Here is a 15607-nt window from a genome sequence, read left to right as displayed (position 1 = left end):
AGGCGGCGCTAAGCCCCTGAGCCACCGGGCTGCCCTATAAATTAAATTCTTAATCAAGTTATTGCTAAATTATCTTATGTCAGTTTACTTTTCTACTTACAATATATGTGAATTTCTGTGTACCTTTAACATCATTCACCTCGGGTATTACCAAGTTTTTTAATCTGTGAATCTAGCAGCTTGTTTTTTGATTGGTATTTCTTTAACTCTTAGAACAAATACATTGTAAAATTTTGTTTTTCTACTGTTTTGTCTAGAAGCATTAGTGTTCTAGAGGGTAGTATCAGTCTTTCCACTAGAGTAACATTCAATTAAACGTGTATATGTGTACAATTTTGTGTCATCTTTTTACAGTATTGCCTTCCAACACACCAAATGTTCGCAGGACCAAGAGAACACGATTGAAACCTTTGGAATATTGGCGGGGAGAACGAATAGATTATCATGGAAGGCCATCAGGTGAGAATTCCAATTTACACTTTAATATCTGATAGTAAAAAATAATATTGAGGATGCTAATAGTTTATGTATATTACATACAAAGCACTGTCTTACATATTTATATAAATTACCTCATTTTATCATTATCCTCCAGAAATGAGGCCAGAATAAATTCAAGTACAGATTGTTCTGATTACTTTAGAGATGCTTCTCTTTCTCTCTTTGGTAGCAGTTTGAGGTGAGTGTGTGGCTTTATAGAGTGTTATTCCATACTGTTGAACAAGGTTTATTGCACAAAATAAGTCATTAGATCAGAATGTAAGAAAATTAGTAACTGGCAAAGGTTAAGTATTCCCCTTTACTATTCTCATCCCATTTTCTCATCATATTTATCTACAGAAATATAGACAGTGGGCAAGAAAGATATTTCCTTTCTGTGATATATTTAAGTAAAAAAACTAAGCTCACATGGGGTTTATTATAAATATTTCCTTGCTGGCTTTTGTATAAGCTCACATGGGGATTATTATAAATATTTCCTTGCTGGCTTTTGTGTTTTTCAACCTGACTGTTGATTTCAAGCAACAGAGATCATTCTATCATGTTTCATCAGTGTATCTAGAATTTGGATAGTAGAAATATAAGTGGAATTGGTTGGTATTTGTGTTGTTTGAGTTATTAGCTGTAGAATGTAGTAATAGTAATATGTTCTTTGGAGTCTGAAAGGAAATGTGCTATAATAATTTAAATTTTGTTTCAATATTTCTACTTTCTCAGGTGCGATACTTTACCTTTTTTGTTGTTAACTTTTAGGTGGATTTGTTATTGGTGGAATACTATCCCCAGACACAGTATCATCTAAAACAAAGTCAAAAGGAAACGTTGGAAAAGTCAAGAAAATGGCTAATAGGAAAAGGATCTGTCTTGATGATGAGGAAAGAAGTATGAACTTTTTCCTGAAAGTATATTTTAGATTTTATTTTAAATAATAGTGCTCTGAGAAGTAGCTTTTTATAAATTTTGAAATTTATTTGTAAAAATGTTAAAAGTCGTACTTTAGGGTGCATTCACTTTATTTTTTATTAAATTTTTTATTTTAATTCCAGTATAGTTAATACACAGTGTTATATTAGTTTCAGATGTACAGTATAGTAATTCAGTAATTCTAAATGTCATTACTGGGATGCCTGGGTGGCTCAGTGATTGAGCATCTGCCTTTGGCTCGGGGTGTGATCCCAAAGTCCTGGGATAGAATCCTGCATCAGGCTTCCTGCATGGAGCCTGCTTCTCCTTCTGCCTGTGTTTCTGCCTCTGTCTTTCTCTCTCTCTGTGTCTCTCATGAATAAATGGGTTCAATCTTTAAAAAATAAAAAAACTAAATGTCATTGGTGCTCATCATATTAAGTATACTCTTAATCCCCTTAACTACTCACCCTCCTCCTTCCTAACCTCCCTTCTGATATGCTTTATTTTAAATGAGTACCCTCAGTTAAAGTTACTTTTTTTCAACAAAGAACATTTTTAAGTTGAAGCATACTGCAGAATGCATGGTTCTAAAAGATATATAGAGAGACGCCTGGGTGGCTTAGCGGTTGAGCCACCTGCCTTTGGCTCAGGGTGTGATCCTGGGGTCTGGGATTGAGTTTCAGCATCCGGCTCACTGTGGGGAGCCTGCTTCTCCCTTCTGCCTATGTCTCTACCTCTCTCTGTCTCTTATGAATAAATAAATAAAATCTTAAAAAAAAAAAAGTGTATGTAAAACATTCCACCCAAGAAAAATAGAATCCACATTTTCTTCAAGTACACATAGAAGAATCCCCCTGGTTAAACTACATAAAAAGAAACAACAAATATTTCAAATTTAAGAAGACTGAAATCATACTAAGTATATTTTCCAATCACAATGATATAAAGCTAAAGATCAACAATAAGACAAAGCTGGAAACTCAGTGTAAGCTATTAAATACTTAGTATGTGAATATTAAATAATACACTACTGTGTAAGCAAGCATTGGGCTAAATAAGAAATCAAATGGTAAAACTGGTCATTTCTTTCAATGTTATATTATTGATTATTCTGGTCTGTTTTATTTATTTCTGATTTTTGTTATTTCCTTTTTCTTCTAAATTTCAGCCAAGTGTTTTTGTAGTTTGTTGTGGTATAATGTTAAATTGTTTCTTTGAACTTTATTTCTTAATATAAGCATTTATAGCATAAATTTCACTCTTAACATCTGCTTTTGCTGCATCCTATAGGTTTTGGAATATTCTGTTTTTTTCTGTTGTTTTGAATTCACTTTTAAATGTCCACCTTTTTCCAAAATCCTGGAAATAAACTGAGTTTGCTCTTTTAAAAAATTATTAATAGCATAATTTAAAACACATCCTCATGAGTAAATTTCCCTGTCATTGAAGCTCACCTCTCCCCTGCTCAAACTGATTAAAATAGGCATTTTAATGAATTTTAAAGTGTGATGAATTTGAAGTGTGATTTAAAGTGTAATGAATTTGAAGTGTGTTACATACTTAAAGCTCTCTAAGAGAATATTCAAAACATTCTTCATGATACAAGAGTATCAAGAATTGTCATAATAGGTTTATAGAAAATAAGTTTAGTATGTTTCTACATTAAATCATTCTGGTTTTTAAATTTTTATGAGAGAGTGGTCATTTATAAATAGGAAAATAGGAAGAGATTGTTAGCCTGTGGCAGTTTTTTTTTTTTAATAACTTGTCCGTAGCTGTGTTTCATACCAGACTTTTTTTTTTAATTTACAAGAATTTTAAGTAAGTAGTTTGTATTACAGTGATATTTCTTTTGCAGAAAAGAAATTCATGGTAAATCTGAATATACCTTTGGGAGATCCGTTGCAGCCAACAAGGGTCAAGGACCCAGAAACAAGAGAGATTGTTACCATGGGTAAGATTAAGGATAATGAAAATGCTTAATTTAACAGTAAGGACAAATTGCTGGCTTTTTCTTTTTCTTCTCAGCTCTTTTAGGGCCCAAAGTAAAGTACCTAAAGTACCTAATTCTAGTAAGCAGCCTATGTGAGGACTACTCTGGAGGAGCTTTGATAGCAAACAATGTCTAGGGGACAGAAAGCACAATGCATTTGTCATCTGGGATACAAGTGCTATCATCAGGAGTGTTGCCTTCCCTAGTAGAATCCAGGCTTTCTTTGACCAAGATGTCTGTCACATGCGGACAGGTGCTTTTTTTTTTTTTTTTCTTCTTCCATATTTTATATATTTGAGAGAGAGCGTGAGTGAGCAACGAGGCGGGGGGAGGGGGGTGGGTTGGAGAAAGAGAGAGAGAGAGTGTGCACAAGCCAGGGGAGAGGCAAAGGGAGAGAGAGAAGCAGATTCCCTGCTGAGCAGAGAGCCCAATGCAGGGCTTGATCCCAGGACCCTGGGATCATGACCTGAGCCAAAGGCAGACACTTAACCGACTGAGCCCCTGGGACAGGGGCTTTTTATGGGTAATTATTACAGTTTAGCTGGTGGTAGATCACAGAATACATACCCTTACTGTGAGACCAGGCAGGGATTGTGGGCAGATTTAAACAGCCTTTTGGGCCTTGGTATGCCAATAATAGTACTTGGGAAATCAGACCTTTTAGAGTAATGACAAGTAAAGGCATTGACCTTCCACACAAATGCCAGGCTTAACGTTAAGGCCAGCACAGGGTCCTAGAGTTTTATCTAATAGGCATTAAAAATACATTGTCTCCAAGATCATGATTGATTGGTTCCAAAGGATGGGCTGTAATGTGGTAAGGGCAAGTAGGGGGACACACAGCTGTTTACCAACAGCCACTATTTACATACAGGAAGTATTTAAATGTTTTAGCTGTTTTGACCATACCAATGAGTTCTGAGGACTATTTATGTTAAGTCAGATGACAAATAGGTCAAAACTACAGAGGCAGTAATGGTATTCTGACTTAAAATTTTGGCTGTGAAATAGGTTCCATTTGACATCTTAAGTAGTAAAGTTATTTTTATGATCAGATTGTTTATTTGGCAACAGATGTAAAAGTACAGAAAATTTTGCTTAGCTCTTAACTAAAAACATTGTATCAAGTTAGAAAAGTTGTGAGTGTGGCCAGGAGTTCATAACTTTTTATCTGTTTCTTGAGTCTATGTATTTTCTATATCCTGTAATCTGTGAGATTACTAACATTCCCAGATATCCAAGGAAACAGAAGTTGATTGTAGAAGAATGTTTTAACTCTGTATTTGGAGAGGTGTAAAAGGGAAATTCAAAATTGAGATAGTGATTGGTAAGCAACAGTAAGAACTCTTGCTTAACTTGATAAAAATCTTGCTATTTAGGGGTGTCTGGGTGGGTCAGTGGGTTAGGCACCTGCCTTCAGCTGAGATCATGATCCCAACATCCTGGGATTGAGCCCCATTTTGGGCTCCCTGCTCCGGGGAGAGTCTACTTCTCCCTCTCCCACTGCCGTGCCCCTTGCTTGTGTGTGTGCATGCTATCTCTCTGTCAAATAAAGAAAATCTTTAAAAAATAATCTTGCTATTTAATAATCAGTCAAGCAAGCGCAAAATATTATCATGATGATACATGTGTTAATTGTAGGCTATGTTAAACTGTTTAAAGATGAGGAATTCTTGTTTTGTAGCTAATTTTGCTTTCTGAGCTAAAATAGAAATAATAATACTGCCATTATTATTTTTAATAATTTTTTTATTTAAATTCAGTTTGCCAACATAATAGTATTATACCCAGTGCTCATCCCATGAAGTATCCTCCTCGGTGCCTGTCACCCAGTTACCCCAACCCCTCCAACCTACCTCCCCTTCCACATCCCTTTGTTTGTTTCCCAGAGTTAGGAGTCTCTCATGGTTTGTCTCCCTCTCTAATTTTTCCCACTCAGTTCCCCTCCTTTCCCTTACAGTCCCTTTCATTATTTCTTATATTCTTCGTATGAGTGAAACCAAATGATGATTGTTCTTCTCTGATTGACTTAACTTCACTCAGCATAATACCCTCCAGTTCCATCCATGTCAAAGTAAATGGTGGGTATTTGTTGCTTCTAATGGCCGAGGAATATTCCGTTGTATATATAGACCACATCTTCTTTATCCATTCATCTGTTGAAGGACATTGAGGCTCCTTCCACAGTTTGGCTAATGAACATTGGGGTGCAGGTATCTCGGCTTTTTACTGCATCTGTATCTTTGGGGTAAATCCCCAGCAGTGCAATTGCGGGGTCGTAGGGCAGGTCTATTTTTAACTCTTTGAGGAACCTCCACACAGTTTTCCAGAGTGGCTGCACCAGTTCACATTCCCACCAACAGTGCAAGAGGGTTCCCCTTTCTCCACATCCTCGCCAACATTTGTTGTTTCCTGTCTTGTTAATTGTCACCATTCTCACTGGTGTGAGATGGTATCTCATCATGCTTTTGATTTGTATTTCCCTGATGGTAAGTGATGTGGAGCATTTTCTCATGTGCTTGTTGGCCATGTGTATGTCTTCTTTGGTGAACTTTCTGTTCATGTCTTCTGCCCGTTTCATGATTGGATTGTTTGTTTCTTGGGTGTTGAGTTGGATTAAGTTCTCTATAGATCTTGGAAACTAGCCCTTTATCTGGTAGGTCATTTGCAAATATCTTCTCCCGTTCTGTAGGTTGTCTTAGTTTTGTTGACTGTTTCTTTTGCTGTGCAGAAGCTTTTTATCCTGGTTAAGTCTCAGTAGTTCATTTTTTTGCTTTTGTTTCCGTTGCCTTCATAGATGTATCTTGCAAGAAATTGCTGTGCCCAAGTTCAGAAAGGTGGTTGCCTGTGTTCTCCTCTAGGATTTTGATGGATTCTTGTCTTCCATTTAGATCTTTCATCCATTTTGAGTTTATTTTTGTGTGTATGGTGTAAGAGAATGGTCTAGTTTCATTCTTCTGCATGCCATTATTACTAATAGCTAAGACCTACCTAATGCTTATTTTGTGCCAGACAGTATTTTAAATACTTTATGCACATTAATTTATTTGATATTTACAACTCTAAGTAGATGAACTATTATTGTCCCATTTTATAGAAAAGGAGACAGAGGCACAGAAAGAGAAGTGCCTTGCTTGGTCGCATAGCTTGAGAGACAAACAAAATTTGACATCTATCATTCTAGCTTGAGTAAATGACCTTAATCATTTCTGTCTTTGTAAGGCAGGTTTATATCTAGGAATAGTTGTGTTGTATATGTGTTTATATGTTATATCATTGAGCATATTACTCTATTGCTTTATATTTATACTAGTGTTTTTCCTTTAGATCTTTTAAGACCACGAGATACATATGAATTTTTTATTGAGCATGATGAGTTGAAAGTATATAAAACACTGGATACACCTCTTTTTTCTACTGGAAAATTGATACTAGGACCACATCAAGAAAAGGGAAAGCAGCATGTTGGCTCAGATATATTGGTGAGTGTATTTCTCCATAGTTTGTTTCTCTTTTGTTATAACTCTGATTTATTAGACTTGGTGAGGCATTAAAAATGCTGTTTTCTCAGAAATGATACTATTGTAGTGCATAGAGAATTTTTTTGTTAAATCTGTTTAGAGTCCATCAGCCAGTGGTTATTTAAAAGTACCTGTTCTGTGCATAGCAGTGTGATCTTAAAATTCATGTTTAAGGAATGTTTTTAAAAGAACTGTAGAATATAGGTTTGCAAATAAATCATTAGAGCTGATGAAAATTAAATCTAAATTTCATTTCACTGGTCATGCCTCTTAGCAATAATGAGGTTTTAAATGTCTTCTTCAAAATCAGGTGATTAGCAGTAAACTGAGGACCAGGAGCTACTAGTTACTTCAATAAGTACTAAATAATGTATTACTATATGTGGCAGTATTACTGGCTGAAATTATAATGAGATTTAAGGTGAGTCCGTCTTTCTTATTGGAGATACACACCATTGATGTTAGAGATATATATGGTAAACTTGTACATTACAGAATTTGAAAATCACCAAATTTTAAAAATATTTACTATTTAAAAAATATTGAGTCTAAGGCACATTTTTTTAGTAAGCAACATTTCAGGAACCTGTGATATAATGGATTATTGGAGTTTTTACATTCAAAACAATTATTTTACTGATAAAATGAAAGTAAACTCAAGAAAGAAAAGAAGAAAACATCAAGGTCCTTGAGTTATATTAACAAAGAAGGGCAAATTGAGGCAAGAAAAGAAGGTACACATGAAAGTCAGTGAATAATTCATTAATGCATTAGTATAACTAGAGTCTGGATTTAAAATACTTTAAAATATGCTTTAATCCAATCTTAAGTGTTATAGATCTCCAGGTGCTATTAAAAGAGTAAAAATAACACATTTAACTAACCAAAGTAATGACTTCTGCATAATTGTTAAGGAACAATTAGTAAGATAAGCATTATGAAATATCATTGAAATAATGCCGGTTACCTATTAAATTGTAATGCTTTTATTATACAAAAGAAAATTTGAACAGTAGATGTTTGAAAGTATTTAGCCGGGCTACTATTCAAAGGAATCCGCATTAAAAACAAACATATTTTATATTTACTAAGCTAGTAGAAATTATTGGAAGAATATTTGTACCCTTTGATCTATGAATCTCATTTCAGAGTATTTTCCTAGAAAAATAATATAAAGGTTAGGGAACCTGGACATATACAGGTATTTATTATAACATTGACAAAAATTAGAAACCATTGAAAAGTGTTGCAGGAAGAAATGGTTATATTTTATATTTTGACTTAATGAGATTGAGTCATTACATGATAATAAGTAGTTATATAGCGCTTAGATGTTCCAGGTACTGTAATAAGTATTTTTATACCAGTTTAAACATATTGTTTTTGAAGACTAGCCATATAAGAAGACCTTTAAGATAAGTATTTAAAACTTACAGAAAATAGAGAATTCTCTATTTTGTTTTGATTAGAATTTAAAAATGAAAATGGAAGGAACTGTAGAAAAATAACATGTTATTAGGTGATTATAGTTGATTTTTCTTTCTTCTAAATATTGTTTTTAACTTTTTATAATGAAAATCAGAATTAAAATGTTTTGTTTTAATAATGGTATTTTTTTAAACATGAAGCACATTTTTAAATATATGCTTTTGAGAAACAAAAGGGACTAGATGGAGAACAAGCATAGGCCATTAACTCTTTCCTTCAAACTCAGTGTTAAAGAGTGTGTATGAGAGAGATAGTAGCAGTAGTAGATTTGTTAAAATCAAACCACAGAAGAATAACAGATTAATAACTATGGAAGTTGGTTGTGGAGCTCTCCAAAAAGACAAGAAGAGATTAGGAAATGGAAAATATCAAAGTGTAGTGATGTGGAGAACAGAAAAAAAACAGGAGAAGAAAGGAAAAAACACAAATAAGGAAAGTGGTGGAGGTATTTGAAAAATTAGTAAATGTACCAGAACTAAAAAACAAAAAAGTGAGAGCAAAAACACTTAAAGGAACCGAGTTCCTTAGAGAACTAAATGCAAGCCTGGAGCTGAGCTTGAATTTTTTTTTTTTTTTTTTAAAGATTTACTTATTTATTTTAGAGAGCTTGGGGGGGAGAAGGGGCAGAGGGAGAGAGAGAGAGTCTCAAGCAGGCTCTGTGCTGAGTGTGGAGCATGATGCAGGGCTTAATCCCATTAACCTGAGATTGTGACCTGAGCTGAAACCCAAAGAGTCGGAGGCCTACTTGACTGGGCTCCTCAGGTGCCCCTGAGCTCGAAATGTTTTTATCATGACTGCTAGCAGACTTATCAAAGACCATTAGAATTGGGTCATAGAGTCTCAAGATCCAACTTGAAGATGCTCTCACTGGACAAAGATGTGAAAACTTGGAATCAATAAAAATAACTTAAGTGGATTGCCTCATATCCATAATATCTAAATATATGAATTTGAAGACTACTACAAAAAGAAAAACTAATTCATCACTTTTAGAGAATTCTAGGAGGCTAACTCATTTTGACAATGAATATAGTAAATAAAGGGAAATATAATCAAATATTTATTCTACCCTTTTCCTGTAGACTGTACTTTATGTAACCAAATAAAAATGAGGTGAACTTTGTTCTTGTAAGAAATATTCCAATTAGGTCAGCTCCGGTGGCCCAGCGGTTTAGCGCCACCCGGGGTGTGATCCTGGAAACCCCAGTTCAAGTCCCACATCAGGCTCACTGCATGGTGCCTGCTTCTCCCTCTGCCTGCGTCTCTGCCTCTCTCTCTCTGTGTGTCTGTCATGAATAAATAAAAAATCTTAAAAAAAAAAAGAAATATTTCCAATTAATAAATGAAAAAGGAATGTTAGAATATAATATCACCATTTTGCAATTCCTGATAAATTGTTGGATCTGTGTAGGCATTAAGCATCAGTGTCTGCTAACATCTAAAAAGAAGATAACCAGACCTTCATTATGTGCCTCTTGATGGAAGAATACAATACTGTTTATGAAGTAGTCTTGCCTCTTCCATCTCCTTAAAGGAAAACAAAGCACACAAACAAAAAACAAACCAAAAAGAAACCCCTTAAAACAAAAACAAAAATATCGGAATTTGATAAAGACTCTAATATCTAACTACCAATTTATAGGAAATAAAGAATCGATGACCTTTCAAATGACACCCTGGGGTTGTAATCAGCAAAATTCAGTTGTGCAAAGATTTTTACAGCAAACTTTGCTGCTTGATTTCTTGAATAAATAAGTTGAAGGGAATAAAAAAAGAACCAAGTAGAACCTCTAGATCAATGTTTCTCAACCATGGCACTTATTGACATTTTAGACTGGATAACGCCTTGTTGTAGAGGGGCTTCCTGTGCATTGTGAGATGTTTGTAGCATCCCTGGCCTCTACCAACTAGATTCTAGTAGTACTTCTCTAGTTTTAAGAATGAGAAATGTCCCCAGACATTGCCTCTTACCTCCTGAAATTGAGAAATTACCCCCGAATTGAGAACTACTATAGATTAAGCAATTTAGGAGGACAAACTCTTAAAAATACATTTAAGAGACAATTGGAAATTTTAATACTGACTGGGTAGTTGATATTAAATATTCATTTATGTTTAGGTGTGATAACACTGTTGTCATGTTTTTAAAAAGGACCTTGAGGAGTGGGGTGCCTGACTGGTTCTGTTGGTAGAGCATGTGATTCTTGATCTTGGGGTGTGGGTTCAAGCCACATACAGAGTATGGAAATTACTAAAAAAAATTAAAATTAAAATTAAAAAACTTAAAATTAAAAAACACCTTGATTTTTTTTTAGTACACACTGAAATATTTACGGATGATTTATGATGCTGGGGTATATATTGCAAAGTAATACGGAATGGGGGAAGTAAAGAGATGGAACAGGGAAGATTGTTGGTATTAGATATTCATGGGAATTCATCATTCTATTTTTTTGTATATCAGAAGCCTTCCTACTAAAATGTTTGCAGAAGTGGAGAGAGGTATACTTAGCTAAACTGAATAGACAAAAACTTTTAAACAAAAAAACCCATTAGAAATACATGCTTTCCTTCCTGGGTTTGTTACCTTTTTGTCTTTTAAATTGAGGCAAAAATTTTTTAGATGTAATATTTTTTGTTTTGTTAAATTACAGAGTATCTTTGGAATCATCTGAGAGCTTTTTTCCTATTTAGGGAGTTAGCATATCATAGTGGTTAAGAGCATGAATTCTGGAATCAAAGTTCAAATCTCATTTCTGCCATTTACATTGTGAATTTGGAAAATTACACCTTTCTGTTGCCTCATTTTCTTCATTTGTATAAAGCTATTAAAATAGTACCTGTTTCTACTTACATATATTAAGTAAATGCGTATTAAGTGTTCAGAATCCTGGCTGGCAAAGAGTAAGTGCTATATAAGTGTTATCTGCTATTTTCCTGGTATTTTAGGCTCAATTTACAAAGTGTTAAGAAAGAAAAAAAAGGAGGAGTAATTCTCTGAGGCAAAATATTCTTGATGGCTGAATCTCAAAATTTGAATTTGAATGTTTGAAGGCTTTATTTTTTTAGTTGCTCAAAACCAGATCATTACCAGGATGCTACCTATGTATAAAATGTAAAATTTGCCATGAATATGAATATGGAAGCCTTTATGGTTGAGAGTTAGATTATCCTCTTTTACTTTCTTAATGTTGATGCTTGTTTAAATATATCATTTATTAGTTTTGCTTTTTGTTCTCTCTGGTCTTTCAGATTGAATTACATGTCCTAAGTATGTAACCTTTTAAAGAGGTGTATATAAAACCTAGCTATTTTTGTAGAATAGCTAAGTGATATTATTTATAGTACTGAATTTTCATAAGCTGGTAAATAATAAGAACAAAAGAAATTTCTTCCTGGATTAGTTTTCTGTTGCTGTTTTAACAAATTGCTATAAATTCAGTGACTGAAAACAATATCCATTTATTTATTATCTCACAGTTATATTGATTAGAATCCTGATGATCTTGGCTGAGTATTCTGTTTAGAGTATCACAAGGCTGGAATCAAGATGTTGGGAGCTCTGTATTCTCTGGAGACTCTTCTGCTTTCAGGTTTATTTGGGTTGTTGACAGAATTCAGTTCCATATTGTAGGACTTAGGCTCCCATTTCCTTGTTGGCTGTTGGGTAGAGTATCATTCTTAGCTTCTAGAAATAGTCTGTATTTCTTGGCTCATGGCCCTCTTATCTTCAGTGCCGGCAACAGCAACAGTGTCCTTTTCATACTTTAAATGTCTTTGGCTTTTCCTCTGCCTCATCTCTCTTCTGCTTCCAAGAGAAATTCTCCAGTTTTAAGGGTTTGTATGATTAGAATAGGCCAGACTAGTTAATCTAGACCAACCTATTTCTCAGTCTCAAAGTCCCTTTTGCCATGTAATGGAACAAGTTCTGGAGATTAGAGCGTAGACATCTTTGGAGGGCTGTTATTCTGCTTACCACATTTCCTATAAGCTTCATTGTAGTGTGTTTTGGCGGTTCAATTTGAAATGAGATTTTAATTTTTAATTTTACAGGTTTTTTATGTTAACTTTGGTGACCTTTTATGTACCTTGCATGAAACATCTTATATAATAACAGCTGGGGATTCATTCTATGTTCCTTCAGGTAAGAAAAATAAAGACATTTTCTTTCATATAGCTAAAATATTTATATAGTTGCTCATGAGTACCATGCAACTGGAAGCCACAGTAGTCAAAATGAAACATCATTTGACTCATGCCAGTACATATTTTATCATTAGGTAAGTATGTTAGTATTTGGGTACATGAAAATTGAACAAGAGTTGCTTCTTGAAAAATATAAAAATATTTAGCTGTGTCCAAGGTAGGAAGAAAATTATTTCTGCTTTATTATCTCTAAGACATTATGTAGTCAAACAATTTTTAGTAGATTATTTTAAACATACAGAATAGTGTGCTTCATTAGCCATTGAAGAGCATGTCTCTGGAAAGAGGATTTTTAATTTGTTCATTTATTTATTCATCATTCAACAAAGGTGATTGAGTGTCTGTCACGCACTGCTCTAAGAGTATAGGATACATGAGTGACCAAAATGGGAGAAGAAATCCCTGCCCTCATTGAGCTTACTTACATTCTAATGAAAGGACACTATAATAATAGTAGTGTTTATATAGTCCTCTTAATATGTACCAGCACTCTTGTGAACATACTATATTTATTATAACTCAGTTAATATGTATCAGTTTCTCAAACTAGGGGTGGTGGAAAGGGAGGTGGGCGGGGGGGTGGGGGTGACTGGGTGACAGGCACTGAGGGAGGGGCACTTGATGGGATGAGCACTGGGTGTTATTCTATATGTTGGCAAATTGAACACCAATAAAAAATAAATTTATTGAAAAAATATGTATCAGTTTCTAATATATAAAGTCAGGGTGTGTCACAGTGCTCAGTGCTATAAACCTGCCTTCTGTGTAGCTGTTCTGTATTTCACTTTTGCTCTTATTTATTACCTAAATAAGAGAAGCATTTGCTCTTTTTAAGCTTTGAGATTCAATTTTACTTAACAGTTTACTTTTTATACTTTATGCGCATATGTCTGGTTTAGGGGAATCCACACAGTTTCAAAGACCTAATTTTCAAGACCTAAAGACCTAAAGCTGGGTCAGAGAGAAATTTTCTCTTCCTTCATCCTCGTCTAATTCATCTTTGTGTTCATTATCAGAATGATGTAAGACTTTCGTTTCTTTCAAACCTTATCTGCATCACAGGTGATGGTGAACTCTTGGATTTTTATTTCATGAAATTAAATAAGATTTATTTTAGGTTAGATGAACTGATTTAAAAACAAATTGGTACTATATACCATAACTGCCCTATTGATGGCTAAATATTTAATCAAAAGGAAATGATTTCTATGGAAATAATTGTGTTTTTTTCTCTTACCGCTTTACTTGTAGGTAATTATTACAACATCAAAAATCTCCTAAATGAGGAAAGTGTTCTTCTTTTTACTCAAATAAAAAGATGAAAGATGAAGCAAAGTTTAAATACATGTGTGTATATATATATATATATGTTTGTGTGTGTGTGTATACACACATATAAAAAAGTTTGTACAATTGAGACATTGTGATATTTTAAAATAAAAAATTGATTCAGTTTTGTGTCCTTTTATCTGATAAACATTTCAAACTCCCATGTGTCTTCTGATTTTTTTTTTACAAATACATATATAGCCTGTAGTGATGCCCATATTCATAGTATTTTAATAACATGAGAATCACTGCTCTCACAATGAAATATAGGACATTTCTTTTTTAGAAGATTTGATTAATATGTTAATTCATTTAAAAAACTTTTCCAAATGTTATTTTTAACTCCCCAACAAAATAACCCAGTAATAGAGAATTGTGATATACAGGAATAGTACATCTGTATTACTTTTCTAGGACTTTGTAACAAAATAGTACAAACTGGGAGGAGGAGGCATGATGGTGGAAGAGTAGCTTAACATTTCATCTGGTCCCTTGAATTTAGCTAGATGACTATCAAATCATTCTGAACACCCATGAATTCAAAGTGAGATGTAAGAAAGGAATAGCTGGAACTCTACAAGTAAAAAAATGATCACTTTCTGCAAGATAGGAGGTATGGAGAAGTGAATCAGAAGCGATATTTCAGAAGATAAACATGGGGAGAGGGAGCCTCCTTAAGCTGGCTATTGGAAAGTGACACAGCCCCGGAGCACAAAATTGGAACCCAAGATTTCTGCAGTCTGAGACATCCCTGCCTGAAAGGTGCTCAGGTGATGAAATGGGACAGAATGCTGCTTGGGATAGTGTGGTCTAAGGATCCCTGGAGTCACACAGAATGGAGGTGCCTAAGCTGGTACAGTTGCAAGCATTGGAGTGGAGAAAGTGGCTATGGTCAGTGTGCCTGGGAAGGAGCACTTAGCTTGGTTCACTATAAACTCTGAGCTGCAGCCCAATCAAGTGACCTTTCTCCACATAGGGGTCCTGTAAAGGACAGTGTAGAGCACTGCTCTGCCTTCTCCCAGGAGGGGCAGAGTGGGTGCACTCACAACTTGGAGACTGTTCTCTAGTCCAGGCTCTGCAAAGTGCAGAGATGGGGGAGGGGACCTCCTCCTTCCCCAGGGAGGATTGGTGTGGTGTGCACCATAGGAGTCTACAGAGCTTGGCACACACAGACCTGAAGACCATTTGTCCCTAAGGGGAAGTGTTTACAGAAGAGAGGGGCCTGCAATCTTTTGGCTCTGGGGCTGGAAACTGGGGTGCACCATTTTTGTTTTGGTCTCCTAAAGAGGCACAGAAGGACTTCAGGGAACAAAGGCCACAGAGAGCACCCAGAGCTTACACTGCCCAGCCCTCTGGTGAGGGGCGGTACAACTCCACCCAGGCAAAGACACCGGAGAATCAGCATAGCAAGGTCTTCCCCCAGAAGACCAGCTGGAAGAACAGGTAAACAAGTTTATGGACCTCAGAGAACTGCAAAACTCCAGCGCTAGAGGAAAATATGATTTGCTTGTCTTTCAGTTTAAGATTTTCCATTTCTTTTTTTCTTTTTTCCCTTTTCATGTAGTTCTCGTTTTATCAACTCTGATTTTTGTCTTTTTTTAACTTCCATTTCTTATATTTTATGGATATATTACTCATTTTTGGCTTCCTTTCACTCTATTCA

General features: G+C 35.0%; 1 protein-coding gene across 6 annotated transcripts in view; it reads left to right on the top strand.

Annotated features, from left to right (window-relative positions):
- CENPC (centromere protein C) overlaps positions 1-14068 on the top strand; it is a 77937-nt gene extending 63869 nt beyond the window's left edge. For 4 of the 6 annotated variants that reach the window (XM_049093003.1, XM_025435902.3, XM_035715427.2 and 1 more), the window contains 6 exons: positions 355-459; positions 1255-1383; positions 3266-3361; positions 6728-6882; positions 12463-12553; positions 13867-14068. In XM_049093003.1, the coding sequence (XP_048948960.1) occupies positions 355-459; positions 1255-1383; positions 3266-3361; positions 6728-6882; positions 12463-12553; positions 13867-13937 (647 nt within the window). In that variant the 3' untranslated portion in view covers positions 13938-14068. Of the gene's footprint in view, positions 1-354; positions 460-1254; positions 1384-3265; positions 3362-3435; positions 3654-6727; positions 6883-7231; positions 7343-12462; positions 12554-13866 lie in introns of those variants that run through there. The other 2 variants (XR_004815281.2, XR_004815282.2) reach the window with 2 other exon arrangements.
- The last annotated feature ends 1539 nt before the right edge of the window (positions 14069-15607 follow it).

The sequence above is a fragment of the Canis lupus genome, chromosome 13 (genome assembly GCF_003254725.2).
Source record: "Canis lupus dingo isolate Sandy chromosome 13, ASM325472v2, whole genome shotgun sequence".
Lineage (NCBI taxonomy): Eukaryota > Metazoa > Chordata > Mammalia > Carnivora > Canidae > Canis > Canis lupus.
This window is presented reverse-complemented; position numbering and strand designations above follow the sequence as displayed.